This window comes from Macaca fascicularis, chromosome X (assembly GCF_037993035.2).
Source record: "Macaca fascicularis isolate 582-1 chromosome X, T2T-MFA8v1.1".
In the NCBI taxonomy this organism is placed as follows: Eukaryota; Metazoa; Chordata; class Mammalia; order Primates; family Cercopithecidae; genus Macaca; species Macaca fascicularis.
This window is the reverse complement of record NC_088395.1, coordinates 160,074,335-160,101,437: the sequence shown is the minus strand read 5'-3', so window position 1 is coordinate 160,101,437 and position 27,103 is coordinate 160,074,335. Positions and strand designations below refer to the sequence as shown.

The 27,103-nt window shown below is 55.0% G+C and overlaps 2 protein-coding genes across 19 annotated transcripts in view; both read left to right on the top strand.

Annotated features, from left to right (window-relative positions):
• MECP2 (methyl-CpG binding protein 2) overlaps positions 1-9,690 on the top strand; it is a 76,601-nt gene extending 66,911 nt beyond the window's left edge. For all 13 annotated transcript variants that reach the window (XM_045383760.3, XM_045383761.3, XM_074029657.1 and 10 more), the window contains one exon: positions 61-9,690. In XM_045383760.3, the coding sequence (XP_045239695.1) occupies positions 61-1,144 (1,084 nt within the window). In that variant the 3' untranslated portion in view covers positions 1,145-9,690. The remainder of the gene's footprint in view (positions 1-60) is intronic.
• Positions 9,691-11,577: 1,887 nt separating this feature from the next.
• On the top strand, positions 11,578-21,797 carry IRAK1 (interleukin 1 receptor associated kinase 1). 6 transcript variants are annotated; one of them, XM_045383759.2, is made up of 14 exons: positions 11,578-11,815; positions 11,908-12,075; positions 12,178-12,309; positions 12,428-12,531; positions 12,719-12,907; positions 13,152-13,216; positions 13,387-13,501; positions 14,454-14,572; positions 14,874-15,081; positions 15,421-15,486; positions 18,094-18,318; positions 18,903-19,293; positions 19,659-19,808; positions 20,408-21,797. In XM_045383759.2, the coding sequence occupies exons 1-14, from the start codon at positions 11,680-11,682 to the stop codon at positions 20,464-20,466; spliced, it is 2,127 nt and encodes a 708-aa protein (XP_045239694.1). In that variant the 5' UTR covers positions 11,578-11,679; the 3' UTR covers positions 20,467-21,797. The 6 variants fall into 6 exon arrangements, 2 of the variants coding, with proteins under 2 accessions (XP_045239694.1, XP_073885757.1); XR_012430053.1 differs by lacking the exon at positions 14,874-15,081; XM_074029656.1 differs by lacking the exon at positions 19,659-19,808.
• Positions 21,798-27,103: the final 5,306 nt, after the last annotated feature.

The window sequence follows — 27,103 nt, the reverse complement described above, 5'->3', positions numbered from 1 at the left end:
TCTGACATTGCCATGGAGAGCCTCTAATTGTTTCTTGTGTCTTTCCATTTGTCCCCACAGTCCCCAGGGAAAAGCCTTTCGCTCTAAAGTGGAGTTGATTGCGTACTTCGAAAAGGTAGGCGACACATCCCTGGACCCTAATGATTTTGACTTCACGGTAACTGGGAGAGGGAGCCCCTCCCGGCGAGAGCAGAAACCACCTAAGAAGCCCAAATCTCCCAAAGCTCCAGGAACTGGCAGAGGCCGGGGACGCCCCAAAGGGAGCGGCACCACGAGACCCAAGGCGGCCACGTCAGAGGGTGTGCAGGTGAAAAGGGTCCTGGAGAAAAGTCCTGGGAAGCTCCTTGTCAAGATGCCTTTTCAAACTTCGCCAGGGGGCAAGGCTGAGGGGGGTGGGGCCACCACATCCACCCAGGTCATGGTGATCAAACGCCCTGGCAGGAAGCGAAAAGCTGAGGCCGACCCTCAGGCCATTCCCAAGAAACGGGGCCGAAAGCCAGGGAGTGTGGTGGCAGCCGCTGCCGCCGAGGCCAAAAAGAAAGCCGTGAAGGAGTCTTCTATCCGATCTGTGCAGGAGACCGTACTCCCCATCAAGAAGCGCAAGACCCGGGAGACGGTCAGCATCGAGGTCAAGGAAGTGGTGAAGCCCCTGCTGGTGTCCACCCTCGGTGAGAAGAGCGGGAAGGGACTGAAGACCTGTAAGAGCCCTGGGCGGAAAAGCAAGGAGAGCAGCCCCAAGGGGCGCAGCAGCAGCGCCTCCTCGCCCCCCAAGAAGGAGCACCACCACCATCACCACCACTCAGAGTCCCCAAAGGCCCCCGTGCCGCTGCTCCCACCCCTGCCCCCACCTCCACCCGAGCCCGAGAGCTCCGAGGACCCCACCAGCCCCCCTGAGCCCCAGGACTTGAGCAGCAGCGTCTGCAAAGAGGAGAAGATGCCCAGAGGAGGCTCACTGGAGAGCGACGGCTGCCCCAAGGAGCCAGCTAAGACTCAGCCCGCGGTCGCCACCGCCGCCACGGCCGCAGAAAAGTACAAACACCGAGGGGAGGGAGAGCGCAAAGACATTGTTTCATCCTCCATGCCAAGGCCAAACAGAGAGGAGCCTGTGGACAGCCGGACGCCCGTGACCGAGAGAGTTAGCTGACTTTACACAGAGCGGATTGCAAAGCAAACCAACAAGAATAAAGGCAGCTGTTGTCTCTTCTCCTTATGGGTAGGGCTCTGACAAAGCTTCCCGATTAACTGAAATAAAAAATATTTTTTTTTCTTTCAGTAAACTTAGAGTTTCGTGGCTTCAGGGTGGGAGTAGTTGGAGCATTGGGGATGTTTTTCTTACCGACAAGCACAGTCAGGTTGAAGACCTAACCAGGGCCAGAAGTAGCTTTGCACTTTTCTAAACTAGGCTCCTTCAACAAGGCTTGCTGCAGATACTACTGACCAGACAAGCTGTTGACCAGGCACCTCCCCTCCCGCCCAAACCTTTCCCCCATGTGGTCGTTAGAGACAGAGCAGTTGAGAGGACACTCCCGTTTTCGGTGCCATCAGTGCCCCGTCTACCACTCCCCCAGCTCCCCCCACCTCCCCCACTCCCAACCACGTTGGGACAGGGAGGTGTGAGGCAGGAGAGACAGTTGGATTCTTTAGAGATGGATGTGACCAGTGGCTATGGCCCGTGCGATCCCACCCGTGGCGGCTCAAATCTGGCCCCACCCCAGCCCCAATCCAAAACTGGCAAGGACGCTTCACAGGACAGGAAAGTGGCACCTGTCTGTTCCGGCATGGCTAGGAGGGAGTTGTCCCTTGAACTACTGGGTGTAGACTGGCCTGAATCACAGGAGAGGATGGCCCAGGGTGAGGTGGCATGGTCCATTCTCAAGGGACGTCCTCCAGTTGGTGGCACTAGAGAGGCCATGGAGGCAGTAGGACAAGGCACAGGCAGGCTGGCCCAGGGTCAGGCCGGGCCGAACACAGCGGGGTGAGAGGGATTCCTCGTCTCAGAGCAGTCTGTGACCGGTAGTTAGGGACTTAGTGGACAGGGAAGGGGCAAAGGGGGAGGAGAAGAAAATGTTCTTCCAGTTACTTTCCAATTCTACTCCTTTAGGGACAGCTTAGAATTATTTGCACTATTGAGTCTTCATGTTCCCACTTCAAAACAAACAGATGCTCTGAGAGCAAACTGGCTTGAATTGGTGACGTTTAGTCCCTCAGGCCACCAGATGTGATGGTGTTGAGAACTACCTGGATATGTATATATACCTGCGCTTGTTTTAAAGTGGGCTCAGCACATAGGGTTCCCACGAAGCTCCGAAACTCTAAGTGTTTGCTGCAATTTTATAAGGACTTCCTGATTGGTTTCTCTTCTCTGCTTCCATTTCTGCCTTTTGTTCATTTCATTCTTTCAGTTCTTTCCCTTCCTCTGTCCTCCTTCCTAGTTCATCCCTTCTCTTCCAGGCAGCCGCAGTGCCCAACCACACGTGTCGGCTCCAGTCCCTAGAACTCTGCCTGCCCTTTGTCCTCCTGCTGCCAGTACCAGCCCCACCCTGTTTTGAGCCCTGAGGAGGCCTTGGGCTCTTCTGAGTCCTACCTGGCCTGTCTGTGAAGAGCAAGAGAGCAGCAAGGTCTTGCTCTCCTAGGTAGCCCCCTCTTCCTTGGCAAGAAAAAGCAAAAGGCATTTCCCACCCTGAACAACGAGCCTTTTCACCCTTCTATTCTAGAGAAGTGGCCTGGAGGAGCTGGGCCCCATTTGGTAGCTGAGGAAAGCACAGAGGCCCCCTGTGGCCTGCCAGTCATTGAGTGGCGCAACAGGGGCTCCATGCCACCCGACCTTGAGCTCACTCAGAAGTCCGGAGTCTAGCGTAGTGCAGCAGGGCAGCAGCGGTACTGATGCAGAACTCCCGAGACCCGAGCCGGGACCGGCACCTAGGTCCCCAGCCCTTCCTCGGCTCCTCCTTTTCCCTTGGAGTTCTTCTATAATGGAAATGTTTTGCTTTTGCTCGATGCAGACAGTGGGACCAGAATACCACACATTTCACTATCTGGTCCATAGCTGTGGTGTAGGGGCTTCAAGGCATGGGCCTGCTGTGGGTTTTTAATTGATCAGTTTTCATTTGGGATCCCATCTTTTTAACCTCTGTTCAGGAAGTCCTTATCTAGCTGCATATCTTCATCATATTGGTATATCCTTTTCTGTGTTTACAGAGATGTCTCTTATATCTAAATCTGTCCAACTGAGAAGTACCTTATCAAAGTAGCAAATGAGACAGCAGTCTTATGCTTCCAGAAACACCCACAGGCATGTCCCACGTGAGCTGCTGCCATGAACTGTCAAGTGCGTGTTGTCTTGTGTATTTCAGTTATTGTCCCTGGCTTCCTTACTGCGGTGTAGTCATGAAGGAGTGAAACATCATAGAAACTGTCTAGCACTCTTCCTTTGCCAGTCTAGTGATCAGGAACCATAGTTGACAGTTGCAGTCAGTAGCTTAAGAAAAAAACGTGTTTGTCTCTTCTGGAATGGTTAGAAGTGAGGGAGTTTGCCCCATTCTGTTTGTAGAGTCTCATAGTTGGACTTTCTAGCATATATGTATCCATTTTCTTATGCTGTAAAAGCAAGTCCTGCAACCAAACTCCCATCAGCCCAATCCCTGATCCCTGATCCCTTCCACCTGCTCTGCTGTTGACCCCCCCGCCCAGCTTCACTTCTGACTCTTCCCCAGGAAGAGAAGGGGAGTCAGAGGAGAGGGTGAGTCCTCCAGAACTCTTCCTCCAAGGACAAAAGGCTCCTGCCCCCATAGTGGCCTCGTACTCCTGGCACCACCAAAGGACACTTAATCCACAAGAGCACAGCATCCGACCAGGTTGTCACTGAGAAGATGTTTATTTTGGTCAGTTGGGTTTTTATGCATTATACTTAGTCAAATGAAATGTGGCTTCTGCACTCATTGTCCGGAGCTGCTTCCCCATCACCTGGGTGTCATCTGGTCCTGGTAAGAGGAGTGCGTGGCCCACCAGGCCCCCCTGTCACCCATGACAGTTCATTCAGGGCCAATTGGGCAGTCGTGGTTGGGAACACAGCATTTCAAGTGTCACTTTATTTCATTCGGGCCCCACCTGCAGCTCCCTTGTTCCCCAGCCTCTTTCCTTTCGAGTTTATTCCAGAGCTGCCAGTGGGGCCTGAGGCTCCTTAGGGTTTTCTCTCTGTTTCCCTCTTTCTTCCTCATTCCCTCTTCTTTCCCAAAGGCATCACAAGTCAGTCGCCAGCAGACAGCTTTGGCGGTTTATTGCCCTGGCAGGCAGGGGCCCTGCAGCTCCCATGCTGCCCCTGCCTTGGGGTCAGGTTGACAGGAGGTTGGAGGGAAAGCCTTAAGCTGCAGGATTCTCACCAGCTGTGTCCGGCCCAGTTTTGGGGTGTGACCTCAATTTTGTCTGTACTTGAACACTATGAAGATGGGGGCCTCTTTCAGTGAATTCGTGAACAGTAGAAGACCAACAGCTTTCCAGTACCTGTGGGGCTAGGTCATTAAGGTCACATCCACAGTCTCCCCGACCCTTGTTCCAGTTATTAGTTACTACCTCCTCTCCTGACAATACTGTAGGTCGTCGAGCTCCCCCCAGGTCTACCCCTCCCAGCCCTGCCTGGTGGTGGGCTTGTCATAGCCAGTGGAATCGCCGGCCTTGACAGCTCAGTGAGCTGGAGATACTTGGTCACAGCCAGGCGCTAGCACAGCTCCCGTCTGCTGATGCTGTATTCCCATGTCAAAAGGCACAGGGGACACCCAGAAACGCTACATCCCCCAATCCATCAGTGCCAAACTAGCCAAGGGCCCCAGCATCCAGCTCACTGGATGGCAGAAGCTGCTACTCGTGAGTGCCGACGCGGGTGCAGACAATCTTCTGTTGGGTGGCATCATTCCAGGTCTAAAGCATGAACAGTGCACCTGGGATAGGGAGCAGCCCCAGATTGTCACCTGCTTCTCTGCCTAGCTTTTCATTGCTGTGACAGTGATGGCGAAAGAGGGTAATAACCAGACACAAACTGCCAAGTTTGGTGGAGAAAGGAGTTTCTTTAGCTGACAGAACCTCTGAATTTTAAATCACTTAATAAGCAGCTCAAGCCCAGGAGGGAGCAGAGGGATATGAGCGGAGTCCCCTGGGCGGGACCATCTGGATTTGGTTTAGCCCAAGTGGAGCCTGACAGCTAGAACTCTGTATCCCCCTCTAACCACAGCTCCTTTTCCAGAGCATTCCAGTCAGGCTCTCTGGGCTGACTGGGCTAGGGGAGGTTACAGGTACCAGTTCTTGAAGAAGACCTTTGGGCATCCATTTTTAGCCTGTGTCATTGCCCCAAATGGATTCCTGTTTCAAGTTCATACCTGCAGATTCTAGGACCTATGTCCTAGACTTTAGGAATGAGCTGTTTCTAGAGCCCCTACCATGGAGCAGGTCTGGAGGACCTGCCCAGTTGGGGGCAGAACCCTTCCCTCCAGGTCTTCCTGCTCTTCTCGCTGTTCTGAAATGATTTGTTGATTCTCTCCATTTTGGTGTCTTTCTCTTTTAGCTATTGTATCAATCTTTAGAAAAGGCATAGTCTACTTGTTATAAATCACTAGGATACTGCCTCCCACAGGGTCTAAAATTACATATTAGAGGGGAAAAGCTGAACCCTGAAGTCAGTTCTCAACAATCTAGAAGGAAAACCTAGAAAACATTTGGCAGAAAATTACATATTGATGTTTTTGAATGAATAAGAGCAAGCTTTTACAAAAATGCTGTTCTAAAAATACTTAGCACTTGGCCTGAGATGCCTGGTGAGCATTACAGGCAAGGGGAATCTGTGGAGGTAGCCGACCTGAGGACATGGCTTCTGACCCTGTCTTTTGGGATTGGTATGGAAGGTGGAGCGTTCACCAGTGACCTGGAAGGCCCAACACCACCCTACTTCCCACTCTTCTCATCTTGACAGAGCCTGCCCCAGCGCTGATGTGTCGGGAAAACACCCAGGGAACTAGGAAGGCACTTCTGCCTGAGGGGCAGCCTGCCTTGCCCACTCCTGCTCTGCTCGCCTTGGATCAGCAGGCCGCCTGAGCTGGTCTCTCACTGCCTCCTGAAGGCCCCCTGCCTGCCCTGTCAGGAGGCAGAAGGAGGCAGGTGTGAGGGCAGTGCAAGGAGGGAGCACAACTCCCCGCTACCACTCCGGGCCCCGACTTTGCACAGGCAGAATCCAGAACCTGGAGGAAATCCAACCTTTGAATTCAAGAACATTTGGGGAATTTGGAAATCTCTTTGCCCCCCAAACCGCCATTCTGTCCTACCTTTAATCAGGTCCTGCTCAGCAGTGAGAGCAGATAAGGTGAAAAGGCTAAGAGGTTTGGCTCCTGCCCACTGATAGCCCCTCTCCCTGCAGTGTTTGTGTGTCAAGTGGCAAAGCTGTTCTTCCTGGTGACCCTGATTATATCCAGTAATGCATAGACTGTGCGCATAGGCCTGCTTTGTCTCCTCTATCCTGGGCTTTTGTTTTGCTTTTTAGTTTTGCTTTTAGTTTTTCTGTCCCTGTTATTTAACGCACTGACTAGACACACAAAGCAGTTGAATTTTTATATATATATCTGTATATTGCACAATTATAAACTCATTTTGCTTGTGGCTCCACACACAAAAAAAGACCTGTTAAAATTATACCTGTTGCTTAATTACAATATTTCTGATAACCATAGCATAGGACAAGGGAAAATAAAAAAAGAAAAAAAAGAAAAAAAACGACAAATCTGTCTGCTGGTCACTTCTTCTGTCCAAGCAGATTCGTGGTCTTTTCCTCGCTTCTTTCAAGGGCTTTCCTGTGCCAGGTGAAGGAGGCTCCAGGCAGCACCCAGGTTTTGCACTCTTGTTTCTCCCATACTTGTGAAAGAGGTCCCAAGGTTCTGGGTGCAGGAGCGCTCCCTTGACCTGCTGAAGTCCGGAATGTAGTCGGCACAGCCTGGTCCCCTTCCACCTCTGGGAGCTGGAGTCCACTGGGGTGGCCTGACTCCCCCAATCCCCTTACCGTGACCTGGTCACGGTGAGCCCATGTAGAGAGTCAGCCTCGCAGGCCTCCCTGCCAGTAGGGTTCGAGTGTGTTTCATCCTTCCCACTCTGTCGAGCCTGTGGGCTGGAGTGGAGACGGGAGGCCTGGCCTGTCTCGGAACCTGTGAGCTGCACCAGGGAGAATGCCAGGGACCCCAGAGTCATGTGCATCAGTCCAGTGGGTCCCATCCAGGAAGTAGTGAAGACTCCAGAAATGTCCCTTCCTTCTCCCCCATCCTATGAGTAATTGCATTTGCTTTTGTAATTCTTAATGAGCAATATCTGCTAGAGAGTTTAGCTGTAACAGTTCTTTTTGATCATCTTTTTTTAATAATTAGAAACACCAAAAAAATCCAGAAACTTGTTCTTCCAAAGCAGAGAGCATTATAATCACCAGGGCCAAAAGCTTCCCTCCCTGCTGTCATTGCTTCTTCTGAGGCCTGAATCCAAAACAAAAACAGCCATACGCTCTTTCAGTGGCCGGGCTATCCGCGAGCCCCTCGGAGGACCAGGGCTGGGGCAGCCTCTGGGCCCACATCCGGGGCCTGCTCCGGCATGTGTTCAGTGTTAGCAGTGGGTCACGATGCTCTCTCCCCACCCAGCCTGGGATGGGGGCAGAGGCGGCGAGGAGGCCGTTGCCGCTGATGTTTGGCCATGAACAGGTGGGTGTCTGCGTGCGTCCACGTGCGTGTTTTCTGACTGACATGAAATCGACGCCCGAGTTAGCCTCACCCGGTGACCTCTAGCCCTGCCCGGATGGAGCAGGGCCCACCCGGTTCAGTGTTTCTGGGGAGCTGGACAGTGGAGTGCAAAAGGCTTGCAGAACTTGAAGCCTGCTCCTTCCCTTGCTACCACGGCCTCCTTTCCGTTTGATTTGTCACTGCTTCAATCAATAACAGCCGCTCCAGAGTCAGTAGTCGATGAATATATGACCAAATATCACCAGGACTGTTACTCAATGTGTGCCGAGCCCTTGCCCGTGCTGGGCTCCCATGTATCTGGACACTGTAACGTGTGCTGTGTTTGCTCTCCTTCCCCTTCCTTCTTTGCCCTTTACTTGTCTTTCTGGGGTTTTTCTGTTTGGGTTTGGTTTGGTTTTTATTTCTCCTTTTGTGTTCCAAACATGAGGTTCTCTCTACTGGTCCTCTTAACTGTGGTGTTGAGGCTTATATTTGTGTAATTTTTGGTGGGTGAAAGGAATTTTGCTAAGTAAATCTCTTCTGTGTTTGAACTGAAGTCTGTATTGTAACTATGTTTAAAGTAATTGTTCCAGAGACAAATATTTCTAGACACTTTTTCTTTACAAACAAAAGCATTCGGAGGGAGGGGGATGCTGACTGAGATGACAGGGGAGAGCTGCACAGATCACCCCTGCCCAGATCAGCCAGAAGCCACCCAAAGCAGTGGAGCCCGGGAGTCCCACTCCAGGCCAGCAAGCCGAATAGCTGATGTGTTGCCACTTTCCAAGTCACAGCAAAACCAGGTTTTGTTCTGCCCAGTGGATTCTTGTTTTGCTTCCCCTCCCCCTGAGATTATTACCAACACTCCGTACTTTTAAGGAAAGACAAGATTGATGTTTCCTTGAGGGGAACCAGGAGGGGATGTGTGTGCGCAGAGCTGAAGAGCTGGGGAGAATGGGGCTGGGCCCACCCAAGCAGGAGGCTGGGATGCTCTGCCGTGGGCACAGGTCAGGCTAATGTTGGCAGATGCATTTGGCCACTCCCCCCGATGCAGCTCTTCCTGGACAGGCCAGGCGGTGGGCATTCTCTCTCCAAGGTGTGCCCCATGGGCATTACTGTTTAAGACACTTCTGTCACATCCCACCCCATCCTCCAGGGCTCAAGACTGTGACATCTCTATTTCCCACCCTCCCCTTCCCAGGGCAATAAAATGACCATGGAGGGGGCTTGCTCTCTCTTGGCTGTCATCCGATCGCCAGCAAAATTTAGATGTGAGAAACCCCCTTCCCATTCCATGGCAAAAACATCTTAGAAAAGCCATTACCCTCATTAGACATAGTTTTGGGCTCACAAAACACCTGACAGCCCCTCCCTCCTCTGAGAGGCGGAGATAGTGCTGACTGTAGTGACCATTGCGGGGTGCAGCATCTGGAAGAGCCAGGCAGGGTGTCTGCCCCCTCCTGAGTTGAAGTCATACTCCCCTGTGCCAGCTCAGAGGCCGAGAGCTGTGGACAGCATTGCCAGTAACAGGCCACCCTGTGCAGAAGGGAGCTGGCTCCAGCCTGGAAACCCGTCTGAGGTTGGGAGAGGTGCACTTGGGGCACGGGGAGAGGACAGGACACACTTAGCTGGAGATGTCTCTAAAAGCCCTGCATCGTATTCACCTTCAGTTTTTGTGTTTTGGGACAATTACTTTAGAAAATAAGTAGGTCGTTTTAAAAACAAAAATTATCGATTGCTTTTTTGTAGTGTTCAGAAAAAAGGTTCTTTGTGTATAGCCAAATGACTGAAAGCACTGATATATTTAAAAACAAAAGGCAATTTATTAAGGAAATTTGTACCATTTCAGTAAACCTGTCTGAATGTACCTGTATACGTTTCAACCCCCCCCCCCACTGAATCCCTGTAACCTATTTATTATATAAAGAGTTTGCCTTATAAATTTACATAAAAATGTCCGTTTGTGTCTTTTGTTGTAAAATCAAGTGATTTTTTCATAAGGTTCTTTTACTATTGGAAAAGATGGGCAGCACGCAGTTTTATTTTATTTTTGTAAGTTTTTTAATACATGTGAAAGCAAAGAATACTCAGCATGCCTTTCTAAGTGACGCGTTTGCACCTTTTGTTGGGAAGTACTGTATCCTGTGCTGTTAGCATTCTCGATAAATCTCTCTGTGAAAGTGACTCAAGGTCTGGGCTTTCATTATAAGACAGAAGTCCCCCTCCAGCTCACATGACAGCATGGTGCTGCGTTTCCTCATTGGATCTGGCTGTCCCTGGACACAGATAGCTGCCTTCAGGCCTGCCACGAGAGGCCAAGGGAAGCTTCCTTCATATGCTGGCCTCGCCGGCCCCCTCAACTTGTTCCAAGCCAGTGCTTTCCAGGCACACTGCTCAGCGTGTGACAGGAAAGGCCTGGCATGAGTCAGCCCGCAGCACAACCTCCCTGCTCCTGACCCGTATGGTAGGGGCACTCCCTAGGTCTGGATGTGCTGTGGTGCTTTTGGACACCCCAACCCCTGCAGGCTGTGGCTCCTCCTGTGTCTCATTCTGGCCAGGACCCTCACATGCCCTCTGCTGACTGTTAACCTGGTTCTCTGACCAGACAAGGGCAGGCTGAGGGGTTTGCCCAAAGGGGGCCCCCTTGTTACTTAGACTTCCTTGGCTCTCAGGAGCAGCCTCACCAGGTTGGTAAGGAGCTGGAGGAGACAACTGCTCAAAGGAGTCCAGCTTCACATGCACATACTAGAAGGTACCCTCTAAAGGCCGGGCCTTGAAAGGTAGATCCCAGGATTGAAAAGTCAACTTGTATGCATTGAGCATCTCGTGCACCAGCCCTGTTCCAGAAGCTGTTGGGCCTTTGTGTGTAAGCAGGACAAGTCCCCCCGTGGAGGTTAGCATGGGTGTGCATAGTCATTTCACATTCTTGAGTTGGTACATCTCAGTAAAGTCTATCCCGTGAGAAGCCATGGGTTTCATGGTATGGTTGGCATCTTCCTTAGGAGTGGCCACAGTGGTGGTGGCTTCTGGGAAGAGACTCCAACAGGGGCCAGCTGTGGGCCTTGGCAGATCTCGTTTCTAGGAAAAGTTCTAAGTCTGTAGGGCTAGGGGTGGGGAACCCCTTCCCTGTCAGGATCAAGAGGGCAAGGGGAACTGTCGCTGGGAGACATCCAGCTGGAGAAACTTTAAAAAGAGTAAGTCTGCGTTGCTGCTTGTGGGGTCTTCCCCATCTCAGGGCGGGGACCGGGGGTGGCGGTCCAGACAAGTGCTCAAGGACGATGCCCAGGAGGGGACAGGAGCTCTGCCGGCGGGCTCAGGAAGCCTTCACAACTGCTTGAGCTCACCCTTGCCAAACGAGGGCTGGGGCAGCAGCAACGCGTACACTCACGGCTGTGGGGGCCAGCGTTCTTGGCACATTTCAGGACACCCAAGGAGTCTGAATGGCTCAAGGCTGCTGCTCTGTGCAGGGGGCTAGACGTGGGGCGGACGGGCAGGGCTCCTGGTAACAGCCCTGTAGGCCGCAGTGGAGAGCAGGGCTCCCGCCGGGCCGCCCAGGAGCTTTCGGCAGGCCCGGCCCCGGCCCCTTTCCGAGCAGCCCGGGCCTCCGCCCTGCCCTCGGTCCCCAACGCCGGGAGCTGCCGTTCGTCCTCCAGAGCCCCGCCCGGGCGAGCCCGGGAGGCCGACTGCCGCGCGCGAAACGCGCCGGGACCCGCACCCTCCCCGACGCGGGGCGCCCCCGTGTGGCCGAGCGCGCGGCCGCGGCGCGCAAGATGGCGGCGAGCCCGGGCACCGCCCCTTCCGCCCCGCCGGGTGTCGCACGAGGCCGGCTCGAAGGGGAAGTGAGTCAGTGTCCGCGGACCCGGCCGGCCCAGGCCCGTGCCCGCCGCGGCCTTGAGAGGCCCCGACAGGCCCTGGCCCGGCGGCGGCGGCGGCGGCGGCGGCCATGGCCGGGGGGCCGGGCCCGGGAGAGCCCGCAGCCCCCGGCGCCCAGCACTTCTTGTACGAGGTGCCGCCCTGGGTCATGTGCCGCTTCTACAAAGTGATGGACGCCCTGGAGCCCGCCGACTGGTGCCAGTTCGGTGGGTGGCGGGTGGCGGCTGGCGGCCGGGGGGCGGAGGGCGGGGGGCGCGCGGGCTCCCGGCGCCGACGCCTGACGCCCCCTGCTCCGCAGCCGCCCTGATCGTGCGCGACCAGACTGAGCTGCGGCTGTGCGAGCGCTCCGGGCAGCGCACGGCCAGCGTTCTGTGGCCCTGGATCAACCGCAACGCCCGTGTGGCCGACCTGGTGCACATCCTCACGCACCTGCAGCTGCTCCGCGCGCGGGACATCATCACAGCCTGTGAGCGCGGGACTCCGGGCACCCCACGGCCGGGAGGCCGGCGGGCCCCACGGGGCTCCCCGACCCGGGCCTCAACCTTCCTTTCCTTCCTTGACGTCCCAGGGCACCCTCCCGCCCCGCTTCCGTCCCCAAGCACCACTGCCCCGAGGCCCAGCAGCATCCCTGCACCCGCCGAGGCCGAGGCCTGGAGCCCCCGGAAGTTGCCATCCTCAGCCTCCACCCTCCTCTCCCCAGGTAAGAGGGCCCGGTTGTTGGGCTCGGTGGACCCAAAGAAGGGCCCACCTTGACCATGGCCACGGCTGTAGACCCTGCTGCTGGTCTCTGCCTGCCTCTCACTGGTGTCTTTATGAAGCTTTTCCAGGCTCCCAGACCCATTCAGGGCCTGAGCTCGGCCTGGTCCCAAGCCCTGCTTCCCTGCGGCCTCCACCGCCATCTCCAGCCCTTTCCTCTACCAAGGTAGGTGTCTCCTGCCCCCTAGGGAAGATTCGAGACAAGGAGGAAGGAATTCAGCCTTTGGTGTACCACAGAGCCGCAGTCAGCCAAGCTGGGTCAGCTGGGAGGCAGCTGTGGTGGGGACAGCCTGGAGCCTTCGGCAGAAGGGAGGAGACAGGGACCCCACCTGATCCAGGCTCTCTTTCCACAGCCAGGCCCAGAGAGCTCGGTGTCCCTCCTGCAGGGAGCCCACCCCTCTCCATTTTGCTGGCCCCTCTGTGAGATTTCCCAGGGCACCCACAACTTCTCAGAGGAGCTCAAGATCGGGGAGGGTGGCTTTGGGTGCGTGTACCGGGCAGTGATGAGGAACACGGTGTATGCTGTGAAGAGGCTGAAGGAGGTGAGTGTCGCACCCTGGCAGGGACCCTGGAAGGCCATCAGACAACCCTCACTCACTTCTCCAGCCTTTCCCCCTCGCTTCCCCACACAACTCCTTCAGCCCTCATTCCGGCGCAGGGTCCCTGGCCCCTTGGTTGTTCTGGGCCTCAGGCACGTGGCACTGGTGGCCCGAAGGCCTTCGCTTGGAGAGCCTCACCCTGCCCGTCTTCCCTGCCCCTTCCCCCACCGCACCCTGGGGGCTGCAGGACGCTGACCTGGAGTGGACTGCAGTGAAGCAGAGCTTCCTGACCGAGGTGGAGCAGCTGTCCAGGTGAGGCCAGATGGGGAGCCACACCAGGTCCCGTGGGGCTTCAGACCACACACTACACGACCTGGCTCCCTTGGGCACCTGAGGCCTGCCAGGCCCAGGCAAGCTGAGGCCCCAGCCAGGGCTGCCCACCCAGTCTGGCCTGATGGAAAGTGCTCCCCTTTTTCAAACAGGTTTCGTCACCCAAACATTGTGGACTTTGCTGGCTACTGTGCTCAGAACGGCTTCTACTGCCTCGTGTACGGCTTCCTGCCCAACGGCTCCCTGGAGGACCGGCTCCACTGCCAGGTAGGCTCACCTGGCCCGGCACGCTTCCGAGGACCCAAAGCACTCCTGACACCTGGCTGGAGCCGGTCGCGGGGCCTGGGGCTTTTAGCCTGTGTGAGCGGGTCCTGCTAGCAGGCCAGGCCTGCACTTCCAGCTCCCCAGCAGCACCCCGCTCAGGATTTGGCCCATGGTGGGGTCACTTTTTTTTGAGGTGGAGTCTTTCTCTGTCACCCAGGCTGCAGTGCAGTGGTGTGATCTCAGCTCACCACAACCTCCACCCTCCGGGTTCAAGCAATCTTCCTGCCTCAGCCTCCCGAGTAGCTGGGACCACAGGCACACGCCACCATACTTGCCTAATTTTTGTATTTTTAGTAGAGATGAGGTTTTGCCATGTTAGCCAGGCTGGTCTCAAACTCCTGACCTCAAGTGGTCTGCCCACCTCAGCCTCCCAAAGTGCTGGAATTACAGGTGTGAGCTACCGTGCCTGGCCTGGCCCACTGTTTTCTATAGAGCTCTTCCCCAGGCCCCTCCCCTTTGCAAGCGGAGTAGCTGGAGGGTCTCATCAGCAAGCCCCGGAGGCAAGGGGGTCTGGGGCTACCAGCTGGACCAGCCAGCGCTGACAGAGGACCCCCTTGCCTCCTCCGGCATACTGTGTTTGGGGAGAGTGGGAAGAATGCCTTCAAGGACTTCCCGACCACCCAGGGACAAAGGGATGAGCCCTGGGAGCCTATGCCCAGCAGATTCTATTGAACATGTCCCCAACCACTGCCCAGCCTTGAATGCTTTGACAAGCAGCCAGAGTAGCTTAACAAGTGCAGGTCACGGAGACTTTGCTCCTCGTTTTCCAGAAGGGGGAAACTGAAGCCTAGAGAGTGAAGTGGCTGTTCCAGGCTGCACGGTGACAGATAGAAGGTTGGTTGGGATCAAGGAACGGCCACCCAGCAACCTCCCCTGTCCCCATTTGCCACCCCAGACCCAGGCCTGCCCACCTCTCTCCTGGCCTCAGCGACTGGACATCCTTCTGGGTACAGCCCGGGCAATTCAGTTTCTACATCAGGACAGCCCCAGCCTCATCCATGGAGACATCAAGAGGTGAGGAGGGGCCCATGAGAACTGCAGGGGCAGGGCCTGCAGCAAGGGGGGCCCCGTCCTGTCAATGTGGGGATCAGGCATGGCCTAGGACCTCAACACCCGGTATGGCACAGGTGTGGAAACAGGCCAAGGATGGGCCCCACTGATGAGCAGAGGCCCCCAGGCGGCTGGAGTACTCAGGGCAGTGCCAGCACTTTCTGTGGGCAAGGCACTGGGCTGGCAGCCTCAAGTCCAGCCTTACCTAAGCCGGGCAGGTGTAGGAGCTAGGACTGGGCTGACGCCACTGTCTTCCCTCCCCAAGTTCCAATGTCCTTCTGGATGAGAGGCTGACACCCAAGCTGGGAGACTTTGGCCTGGCCCGGTTCAGCCGCTTTGCCGGGTCCAGCCCCAGCCAGAGCAGCACGGTGGCCCGGACGCGGACAGTGCGGGGCACTCTGGCCTACCTGCCCGAGGAGTACATCAAGACAGGAAGGCTGGCTGTGGACACGGACACCTTCAGCTTTGGGGTGGTGAGCCACTGACCCCTCTGCTGGCTCAGAGGAGGAGAAGCCACAGGCAGGCAGAGGTGGGGGCCGCAGAGTGCACTGCGGGCCAGGGGCCATCTGCCAGGACCCCAAGAGGCTGCAGCTCCAGGGCCCCCCTCCCTCCGAGGCTCTCCTCCTCACCCTGCACCTAACTGTGTGTTTGTAATTTGTCTTCGAATGGGCCCTCCAAGTCGCCTGAGCTTCAGTCCCATAACATCTGGCTCTGCCTTTGTCCACACCTTTGTCAGGCCCGATCCATGTCCACACCAGAGGCCTCTTCCCTGCCAAGGCCACTGCCATGCTCTCCCTCTTCCCTCTCTCCAGGTGGTGCTCGAGACCCTGGCTGCTCAGAGGGCTGTGAAGACGCACGGTGCCAGGATCAAGTATCTGGTGAGCCCCCTGAGGCGGGGCCAGGTGGGGACACACAGCTGCTGGCAGCCAACAGGCACAGCCCCAGCGGTGGGGATGATTGGGGCGCAGTGCCCATGGATGCCTCTGTTGCCACAGTGGCCGCATTTGTGAAAGTTGGCAGGGCCTCAAACAACTCCGTTTACCTTGCTGAGAACAAACCTGTTTGCCTGCAGACACTATGAGCCTTGTACAGACCCCATCTGGGCTGGGGGCAGGGGGAGGGGCGGTCCCAGGGCGCTGGGTAGAAAAGCAGGCCCCGAGGAACCTCCTGGGCCCTAGCAGGCTGCAGCTGAGCTCTCCACGCCGTGCAGGGCAGCCTGAGCTGCCTCATGCTCTCACTCCACTCTGTCTGCCTCACCATGGACTGTGGTGGGGCCAGGAGACTGGAGACCTGGGTTTTAGCCCCAGCCTGATAGTGGCCTTCCAGCAAATTCCTGCTCCCCTCTGGGCCTGTTTTCCCATATGCAAAACAGACTTCACAGAATGTGTTCAGCCAGTAATTGCTTCACTGCTTCTCCTCCTGTTTGGGGCTGTTCCTGTGTGCTGTGGGGTCTCCATCAGGATTCAGCCCCGCTGAGAACCCAGGAGCCGGGCTCAAGCCCTCCTTCCTTTCCCCTCCGCATCCATCCATCCATGCATCCTGCTGAAGAAGCGCAGCAGGCTCCTTGGGGGTCCTTGGACTTTCCCACTTGCTCCCCACCCTGCAGCCAAAGTGCTCTTTTCAAAGGCCCCTTTGCATTTTCTCTGCTCTTGGGGTGAAGGCCCAATCCCTTATGTGGTTGACCCCACAATGCCCCAGGTCCCCAGGACTTGGGGCGCTCCCTGCCACCTGCTTCACAGCCTTAGTATGTGCTGTTCCCTCTGCGAGAAAAGCCACCGCCCACCCTGGCTGTTCCTCCTGGTCTGTCTGATCTCAGAACTGGAGATGGCCTCTGGTCCTGTTTCCACCCCCAGGGTGCCTCTCTCTGCGGGGTGCCTCTCTGTGGAGCATCTCTCTGCGGGGTGCCTCTCTCTGTGGAGCATCTCTCTGCGGGGTGCCTCTCTCTGTGGAGCATCTCTCTGCGGGGTACCTCTCTCTGTGGGGCATCTCTCTGCGGGGTACCTCTCTCTGTGGGGCATCTCTCTGCGGGGTGCCTCTCTCTGTGGGGCATCTCTCTGCGGGGTACCTCTCTCTGTGGAGCCTCTCTCTGCGGGGTGCCTCTCTGTGGGGCATCTCTCTGTGGGGTACCTCTCTCTGTGGAGCCTCTCTCTGTGGGGTGCCTCTCTCTGTGGAGCCTCTCTCTGTGGAGCCTCTCTCTGTGGGGTACCTCTCTCTGTGGGGTGCCTCTCTCTGTGGAGCCTCTCTCTGTGGAGCATCTCTCTGTGGGGTACCTCTCTCTGTGGAGCATCTCTCTGTGGGGTACCTCTCTCTGTGGGGTGCCTCTCTCTGTGGAGCCTCTCTCTGTGGAGCCTCTCTCTGCGGGGTGCCTCTCTGTGGGGCATCTCTCTGTGGGGTACCTCTCTCTGTGGGGTGCCTCTCTCTGTGGGGTGCCTCTCTCTGCGGGGTGCCTCTCTCTGTGGGGTGCCTCTCTCTGTGGGGTGCCTCTCTCTGCGGGGTGCCTCTCTCTGTGGGGTGCCTCTCTCTGTGGGGTGCCTCTCTGTGGAGCCTCTCTCTGTGGAGCCTCTCTCTGTGGGGTACCTCTCTCTGTGGGGTACCTCTCTCTGTGGGGTACCTCTCTCTGTGGGGTACCTCTCTCTGTGGGGTGCCTCTCTGTGGAGCCTCTCTCTGTGGAGCATCTCTCTGTGGAGCCTCTCTCTGTGGGGTGCCTCTCTCTGTGGGGTACCTCTCTCTGTGGGGTACCTCTCTCTCTAGGATACCTCTCTCTCTAGGATACCTCTCTCTCTGTGGGGCACTTTTCTTCTCGGCTCTGCCCTCTCAGGCTACTTCATGCCTCAGACCCCGGCTCCTGGGTCACTTCCTCAGGTCCTGGTAGAATGCTCCATGGGCCTCTCCCCCACCAGGAAGTCAGATCTGTCAAACCAGGGCCCAGGGTTCTGTTTGTTCCTGTATGCCTAGAGCCCAGAGCACCACTGGTCCACAGTAGGTGTTTAATAAATCTCTAGAAGCTACTCAGGAGTCTGAGGCAGGAGGATCACTTGAGCCTGGGAGTTGGAGACCAGCCTGGGCAACATAGCAAGATAGGCATGGTAGTACACACCTGTAATCCCAGCTGCTTGGGAGACTGAGGTGGGAGGATCACTTGAGCCTGAGAGGTTGAGGATGCAGTGAGCCACGATTGCACCACTGCACTCTAGCCTGGGTGACAGAATGAGTCCCTGTCTCAAAAAAAAAAAAAATAAGTTGTAGAAAGACCAAGAGCTGTGGCACAGTGTCTCACACCTGTAACCCCAGCATTTTGGGAGGCTGAGGCAGGAAGATCACTTGAGCCTAGTTGGAGACCAGCCAGGCCAACATAGCGAGACCCCATCTCTTTTTTTTTAATCAAAAAAACAAAAAAACACCATAGGATTGAGTGACAAGGACTTGAGGATTGCAGCTGTAGGTGTGGCCACCTGGTAGCCATATTCACATGATCTATCCCACAGAAAGACCTGGTGGAAGAGGAGGCTGAGGAGGCTGGAGTGGCTTTGAGAAGCACCCAGAGCACACTGGCTGCAGATTCCTGGGCTGCTCCCGTCGCCATGCAGATCTGCAAGAAGCACCTGGACCCCAGGCCCGGGCCCTGCCCACCTGAGCTGGGCCTGGGCCTGGGCCGGCTGGCCTGCTGCTGCCTGCACCGCCGGGCCAAAAGGAGGCCTCCTATGACTCAGGTAGCCAGCTGCCCACTGGGATGGGGTGGCCAGCAAGAAAGCCCGCATTCCAGGCCCTGCTCTGTATTGACCCCATCTCAGCACCTGCTAGGTCTCTCTGGAGTCTCCACGCATTTCTTACTTGCCCTTTGGTTCTGTTTGGGGCAGGGCCTCTCTGAACTGAGGGTCCCGGGCAGTCCTGCTTTGCGGAGCCCAGCTCTGACCCCACTTCACAGAGAAAGAAGGAAAGAGCTTCTGCAGTGCCCCCTGCTGGGCGCACTGCACCACTGCATCTGCCTTTTTCTGTCCCCTCCCTAGTACCCCACCTCTTCTCTGGCCCCGTTTGAGGGCAGTGGGGCAGTGAGATTCACTTTGTAGAAGAGAAAGAGGTCATTCTCAGTCCTTGCCTTTGGCAGCCGCGGTTCTTAGCACTCCCTGTGACGGGAACAGAGGGGCGAGGGGCAGAGCGTTCCCAACTGCAGGGTATACCGTTTTAGAGCCCCAAGGCAGGTCACGGATGGCCTGGAGCATCCCTGTGGTTTGCCCACGGGGTGACCGGCCGGGGCTGCCATCTCACCCTGAGAGTCCCTCTTTTCCACTTGCAGGTGTACGAGAGGCTAGAGAAGCTGCAGGCAGTAGTGGCGGGGGTGCCTGGGCATTTGGAGGCCGCCAGCTGCATCCCCCCTTCCCCACAGGAGAATTCCTATGTGTCCAGCACTGGTGGTGCCCACAGTGGGGCTGCCCCATGGCAGCCCCTGGCAGCACCATCAGGAGCCAGTGCGCAGGCAGCGGAGCAGCTCCAGAGAGGCCTCAACCAGCCTGTGGAGAGTGACGAGAGCTTAGGTGGCCTCTCTGCTGCCCTGCGCTCATGGCACTTGACTCCGAGCTGCCCTCTGGGCCCAGCACCCCTCGGGGAGGCCAGCTGTCCTCAGGGGGACACCGCAGGAGAATCGAGCTGGGGGAGTGGCCCAGGGTTCCGGCCCACAGCTGTGGAAGGTAGCTGGGGAGATGGGTTCCCAGGAGAGGGACCAGGGCCTCCTTGGGCCAAAGCCTCTGTAGTCCCCACCCCAGCCTTCTAGAAGAGAACCAGGGCCGGGTGTTCAGCTCGCTGTGTCCTTAGCAAGCCTGGTTTCCCCTCCCCAGGCCACGTCCTCCCCAGGTGGAGCTTGCTCTCCAGCCCTCTCCCAACCCCATTCCTGAAGGCTAGGAACAAGGAGTGCTCTGTCCCGGGTAGCCTGAGAGCTGGGCCCTGCCCTTGGACTTCTCTGAGGAATTCAGGCCTGAGGCCAGGGAGGCAGGGTGCTAGGCTGGGGGTTGGGGAGACGCAGCATGAAGCTAAGGGAGTGCTATCTCCACCCCAGGACTGGTCCTGGGCAGCTCTGCATCGTCATCATCAGAGCCACCGCAGATTATCATCAACCCTGCCCGACAGAAGATGGTCCAGAAGCTGGCCCTGTACGAGGATGGGGCCCTGGACAGCCTGCAGCTGCTGTCCTCCAGCTCCCTTCCAGGTGCTGCCGCCCGGGCTGGCCTCTGGGGTGCTCAGGCGCATCTGTGCCAGCCCCAAAGAGCAGAGTGTCTGTCCCAGTTGCGCTGAGGGCGTGGGGCAGCCGGGCAGGCCACTGGCTCTGGCGACCTCTGGAAGCCCAGCTGGCCCCACATGCCTCCCTTAGCAAGACCCTGGCCCACTCCCTCCCTCCTGACAGTATCCCCTCCTTTAGCCTGAGGGCGCTTGCCCCACTCTGCTTTCAGGAAATTAGGAAGCCCCAGCAGGCATTTTCCATCCCGGGTACTATTTGAAGAACCACTGCTTAGGAACCCTCAGCTGGGTGAGGTGGCTCATGCCTGTAATACCAGCACTTTTGGAGGCCGAGGTGGGAGGATCACTTGAGCCCAGGAGGTAGAGGCTACAGTGAGCCGTGATCAAGCCACTGCACTCCAGCCTGGGAGACAGAGCCAGACCCTGTCTCAAAAACAAACAAACAAAACCCCTCAATTCCCACGAACGCCCCAGGAGATGAGGGAGTATGGCCCAGCCCTTGAGCCAGGGCTTCTGGCAGTGGGGGAGCCTCCCCGATTTGCTAAGCAGACTTTCCTCTTCCTTCTGTAGGCTTGGGCCTGGAACAGGACAGGCAGGGGCCCGAAGAAAGTGATGAATTTCAGAGCTGATTTGTTCACCTGGGCAGATCCCCCAAATCCGGAAGTCAAAGTTCTCATGGTCAGAAGTTCTCATGGTGCACGAGTCCTCAGCATTCTGCAGGCAGTGGGGGCGGGGGCCTATACCCGCGGGGGAGAGAAGGCGGTGGCCCTGCTGTTCTAGGCTCTGTGGGCACAGGCAGGCCGAGTGGAACCCTGCCTCCATGCCAGCATTTGGGGACAAGGAAGGCTGGCATCCAGTGAGGAGGCTGGCGCATGTTGGGAGGCTGCTGGCTGTACAGACCCGCGAGGGGAGGAGAGGGGCTGCTGCGTAGGGGTGTGGAGCAGGGAGCTGGCTCCCCTGAGAGCTAGGCAGGGCGTCCGCAGCCTAGGCCTCTGGCAGCAGCTCTTTGCCCATCTCTTTGGACAGTGGCCACCCTGCACAATGGAGCCGATGAGGCCCAGGGCCCTCCTAGCTGCTTACAATTTGGAAAAGTGTGGCCGGGCACGGTGGCTCACGCCTGTAATCCCAGCACTTTGGGAGGCCAAGGCAGGAGGATCACTTGAGCCCAGTAGGTCAAGACCAGCCAGGGCAACATGATGAGACCCTGTCTCTACAAAAAATTGTTTTAAACAATTAGCCTGGCGTGGTAGCGCACGCCTGTGGTCCCAGCTACTTGGGAGGATCATTTATGCTTGGGAGATTAAGGCTGCAGTGAGTCCTGATTGTATCACTGTACTCCAGCCTGGGCGACAGAGCAAGACCGTGTTTTGAAAAGAAAAACCCTGGGAAAAGTATGGCTATAAGTCCTGCGATTCAGTCCTAGCAAGAAGCAAGAATTCTGAGATCCTCCAGAGAGTCGAGCAGCACCCACCCTCCACCTCAGGCCAGTGTGTTCAGGCTTTACCAGGGACCTGTAAGCTGGCCTAATGTGATGGCCTGCAAGTCAGGCTGTCCGTGGGCGCCACAGACGAGCTCCAAGCCAGGTCAGGCTTTGGAGGCCACAAGCACAGCCTCAGGCCCAGGCACTGATTGTGGCAGAGGGGCCACTACCCAAGGTCCAGCTAGGCCCAAGACCTAGTTACCCAGACAGTGAGAAGCCCCAGGAAGGCAGAAAAGTTGGGAGCATGGCAGACAGGGAAGGGAAACATTTTCAGGGAAAAAACATGTATCACATGTCTTTAGAAGCAAGTCAGGTTTCATGTAACTTAGTGTCCTCTTGCGTGTCCAAAAGTAGCCCAGGGCTGTAGCACAGGCTTCACAGTGATTCTGTGCTCAGCCGTGAGTCACACTACATGCCCCCATGAAGCTGGGCATCGGTGAAGTCCAGGTTGTCCTTGAGTAATAAAAACATATGTTGCAATCTCGGGCTGTACTTGTGGACTTTGTTGCACTGAAAGCCTTGAGCTTTCCCAATGCCTTACACCTCAGGGTTCTTGAGTATCCCAGGTCTTGTTACTACTCTGGGCTGGCCACACCCAGTACTTCCGCGTCAGGTTTTTCCTGATGTAGTCCATGTTTTTTATGCTATTCTAAATGGTATCTTTGATTTTCTAATTCATCATGATATTATACAGAAATGCAATTGATGCTGGGTGTGGTGGTTCACGCCTGTAATCCTAGCACTTTGGGAAGCTAAGGTGGGCAGATCACTTTCGCCCAGGAGTTTGAGACCAGCCTGGGCAACATGGCGAAACCCCGTCTCTACAAAAAGTACAAAAATTAGCTAGGCATGGTGGTGCATGCCTGTAGTTCCAGCTACTCAGCAGGCTGAGGCGGGAGGATCGATTGAGCCCAGGACGTTGAGGCTGCAGTGAGCCATGAGTCCACCACTGCACTCCAGCCTGGTCAACAGAGGGAGACCCTGCCTCAAAAAAAAAAAAATGCGGTTGAGTTTTGTATATGAACCTTATATTCTGTGACCTTGTTTAAATTCTTTTTTGTTTTTCCTTTTTTGAGATGGAGTTTTGCTCTTGTTGCCCAGGCTGCAGTGAATGGCGCTATCTCAGCTCACTGCAACCTCTGCCTCCTAGGTTCAAGTGATTTTCCTGCCTCAGCCTCCTGAGTAGCTGGGATTACAGGCACCCACCGCCACACCCAGCTAATTTTTTTTTGTATTTTTAGTACAAACGGGGTTTCATCATGTAGGCCAGGCTGGTCTCAAACTCTTGACCTCAGGTGATCCATCTGCCTCGGCCTCCCAAACTGCAGGGATTACAAGCGTGAGTCACTGCACCTGGCCCTTTTTTTTTCTTGATCAGCCTAGATAAATAGAGGCTTATCAATTTTTATTGTTAATTTCAAAGGACCAATTTTTGCTTTTACTGATTTTTCTCTGTTGGTTTATTTTCCATTTTGTTGATTTCCACTTTTTGTTGTTTCTTTCCTTTCGTTTATTTTGGGTTTAACCTGCTTGTCTCTTTCCAGCTTCCTAAGGCATCACTTTAAATCACTCATTTTTAAGCCTTTCTTTTTTTGAAACGAAGTCTCACTCTGTCACCTAAGCTGGAGTGGAGTGGCACGATATCTGCTCACTGCAACCTCCGCCTCCCAGGTTCATGCCATGTTCCTGCCTCAGTCTCCCGAGTAGCTGGGATTACAGGTGACCACCACCATGCCCAGCTAATTTTTTTGTATTTTTAGTAGAGACAGGGTTTCCCCATGATAGCCAGGCTGGTCTGGAACTCCTGACCTCCAGTGATCCGCCCACCTCGGCCTCCCAAAGTGCTGGGATTACAGGCGTGAGCCACTGCGCCTGGCTAGCCCTGTTGTTATGAAATGCCCCTTTCAATCTCTGGTAATATTCCGTCTTTCAAAGTCGGCTTTGTCTGATATGAATATTGCTACTCCAGCTTTCTTATGCTTAATGATTTTCATGGTCTAATTTTTTGCATTATTTTCTTTTAACCTAGCTAGCTGTCTCTCCCCTCTCTCTCTCTCTCTCAATCTCTCTGTGTGTGTGTGTGTGTGTGTGTGTGTATATTTTTTTTTTTTCTTTTTTAAAGCAAGGATCACTCTGTTGCCCAGGCTGGAGTGCAGTGGTGTGATCTTGGCTCAGTGCAAGCTCCACCTCCCAGGTTCATGCAATTCTCATGCCTCAGCCTCCTGAGTAGCTGGGATTACAAGTGCGTGCCACCGCGCCCGGCTAGTTTTTGTATTTTTAGTAGAGATGGGGTTTCACCATGTTGGCCAGGTTGGTCTTGAACTCCCGACCTCAAGTGATCCACCCGCCTCAGCCTCCCAAAGTGCTGTGATTACAGGTGTGAGCCACTGCACCTGGCCCAAGCTGTCTTTATATTTACTTTTTTCCCTTTTTTTTTTTTTTTTCTTTTTTTTTGAGATGGAGTTTTTGTTCTTGTCGCCCAGGCTGCAGTGCAATGGCACGGTCTTGGCTCATTGTAACCTCCGCCTCCCAGGTTCAGGTGATTCTCCTGCCTCAGTCTCCCTAGTAGCTGAGATTACAGGCGTCCGCCACCACGCCCGACTGATTTTTCTATTTTTAGTAGAGATGGGGTTTCCCCATGTTGTCCAGGCTGGTCTCGAACTCCTGACCTCAGGTGATTCACGCACCTCGGCCTCCCAAAGTGCTGGGATTGCAGGTGTGAGGTACTGCACCCGGCTTTTTTTCCAGATAAGAGTCTTACTCTGTCACCCAGGCTGAAGTGCAGTGGTGTAATCTCGGCTTACTGCAACCTCTGCCTCCCAGGTTCAAGCGATTCTTCTGCCTCAGCCTCCATAGTAGCTGGGACTACAGTTGTGTGCCACCACGCCTGGCTAATTTTTATATTTTTAGTTAGTAGAGACAAGGTTTCACCATATTGGCCAAGCTGATCTCAAACTCTTGACCTCAGGTGATCTGCCTGCCTCAGCCTCCCAAAGTGCTGGGATTACAGGCGTGAGCCACTGCAACCAGCCCAGCCTTACTCTTTTAAACAATCTGGCAATCTCTGCCTTTAGTTGGTCTGTTGAATCCATTGACATTTAATGGTTAGGGTTAAGTCTATCATCTTGTTATTTGTTCTGTTTTCCTCTGTTTTTGACTTCTGGATTAATTACATGTTTCTGGGATTCCGTTGTTTCTCTGCTATTGGCTGGGTCGCTCTGGTAACTCTGAGAGTGCTGGTGCTGCTCAGACCCCCTTGCTAAACCATGGTCTGAAAGTGCCTCCAGGCAGAAACTCAGGGTGCTTGTAAGGCTCACCTTCTTTGTTTTCTCTCTGCTCACAGCCCTGCACAGCCTATTGTCCAATATCTAAAAAGAGTTGCCCAGTTTTTTAGGTGTTTACAGCTGGCATCAGTTATTCCATCGTGGCCAGAATTGCAAGTTTCTCCTCTTTTCTGAGGACTTCTTCACTCATAATGTCACCCCACATGATCAATTTCTTCCTGGCTTCTGGATCTATTTCTTTTTTCTTTCTTTCTTTCTTTTTCTTTTCTTTTTCTTTTTTTTTTTTTTTTTTTGAGACAGAGTTTTACTCTGTCGCCCAGGCTGGAGTGCAGCGGCGCTATCTCGGCTCACTGCAACCTCCGCCTCCCGGGTTCAAGCAATTCTCCTGCCTCAGCCTCCTGAGTAGCTAGAACTACAGGCGTGCACCACCAAGCCCAGCTAATTTTTGTATTTTTAGTAGAGATAGGGTTTCCTCATGTTGGCCAGGCTGGTCTCCAACTCGACCTCAGGTGATCCGCCCACCTCGGCCTCCCAAAGTGCTGGGATTACAGGCGTGAGCCACTGCGCCCAGCCTCTGGATCTATTTTCATCAAACATGTCCTGGTAGCTTCCGTTCTTGAAGAATAAAAACTCACTTGACCCAACACCCCCTCCAACCACAACCCTAATTCTCTGTTCCTCTTTGTAGGTGAACTTTTCGGAATCCTTGTCTGTTTTCTCGCTTGCCCATTCCTTGTGCAGTACCTCTTCCTCTGCTTCTACGCTGCCACTCCATCCAATCAGTGTTCGTCCAGGACAGCAGTGATCTCTGTGTTGCCAAATCCATCCAGTCCTCTTGGACTTTCTCTCGCCGGTGCCCACTCCCCTGCCAACCACTTGCCTCTTGTGACCTCTGTGATGCTGAAGTCTGTCTCTTTCTGTGTGCTGTGAGCTCTCTCTACCCAGCCCCTACAAGCTGTGAGTCCCTCCAGATACACCCCTGCGCCCTCTTAGCTGCCTGCATCTCCGTCATGCTTTCTCCTCTGAGGTTTTGGTCTTCCGATTTCTCTCACAGGCACCATAAACTTAAATGGCCAACCAGACTTGGGATTCTCTTTCACCGAGCTTCCCACCTCAGCATGTGGGACTAGTTCCAGCGCTCACCCAGCTGCCCACGCCAGAGCCTCAGGAGTTAACGCTTTTCTGAAAGACGTTGTTAGGGAGGTACAAGTTAAAGGTAAAAAAGTACACAAACTGTACTTGTACAGCCCAATGACTGTTTTATACATACACGGCCATGTGGCAGCCACCACATAGACCCACATATTAATCTGCTCCAGTTATCTCTTGCTAGATACCAAGCTGCCCCAAGATGTAAGGGCTGAAAATAATGGCAATGTTTGTTTTGCTCGTCAGCCTGCACTCTGTGAGGTCTCAGTTGGCAGAGCTCATCTGCTGCAGTTGGTTAGCCGGGGCGGCCCAGTGGCCACGAGCTGGAACCGCCCATCCTTCGTGTCCAGCGGAGGATGCTGCCAGGGTGAGGACACCTCTACGTCCCTGGAAGGCTGGGTTCTCCGGGGAACATCTCAAGCCAGAAAGCCCAGCGGAGGCCACATCATCTGATGGCCTGACCTCAGGATCAGGTGCTGCCACTTCCCCAGCAGCCTGCTCACTAGACGCAAGTCCCTGAGGCCAGTGTATGCAAGGGGAGAGGCGCTGTAGGTCGCCTTTTTTTGATGAGTGTAACACCAGAGAACGTGTGGGCATGTTACAAACCACCCCAAGGGGATTCTAGCACCCCAGAAAGGTTTCTTACAAGAGACAACCACTCTCCTGGCTTTAAATGCGTATAGTTTTGCATGTTCTAGAAGTTCATGTCAATGAGATTGTGTTGTGATTTAGTTTGGGTGTGTGTCCCTGCCCCAGTCTCCGGTGCTGGAGGCGGGGCCTGGTGGGAAGTGACTGGGTCTCATGAATGGTTCCACGCCATCCCTGGGTGCTGTTCTCATGATAGTTGTTTAACGGTGTGTAGTGCCTCCACTGTCTGGCTCTTGCTCCTGCTGTGGCCATCTGATGTGACTGCTCCCCCTTTGCCTCCCGCCATGATTGCAAGCTTCCTGAGGCTTCCCTAGAAGCAGATGCAGCCACGCTTCCTGTCCAGCCTGCAGAACCGTGAGCCCATTCAACCTCATTTCTTTATAAATTGCCCAGTCTTGGCTATTTCTGTGCAGCAGTGCGAGGATAGATTAACACGTGGTGCGGCCTCGCGTCTGCCTTCTGCACTGTTGTTCTGATGCAGCCATGAGTAGCGCTAAGCGATTGCTTCGCCTTCCTGGGTAGCGTTCCATTGTATGAACAGGCCACATTTGACTCTTTCTACTCTTGAATGTTTGGATTGAGTTTGGCTGGCATAAAGCTGTTATGAACATTTCTGAATATGTCTTGCTGCACGTATGCACTCATTTCTCTTGGGTGTTGTACACATCTGTATACGTATGTTGGAACATCTGAGCAGGGAGACTC

Coding starts and splice junctions, on each gene's coding strand:
- IRAK1 (XM_045383759.2), top strand. CDS start 11,680: ATGGCCGGGGGGCCGGGCCCGGGAGAGCCCGCAGCCCCCGGCGCCCAG. Junction 18,319..18,902: donor GGAGGCCTCCTATGACTCAG/GTAGCCAGCTGC, acceptor TTCCACTTGCAG/GTGTACGAGAGGCTAGAGAA. Junction 19,809..20,407: donor GTCCTCCAGCTCCCTTCCAG/GTGCTGCCGCCC, acceptor TTCCTTCTGTAG/GCTTGGGCCTGGAACAGGAC.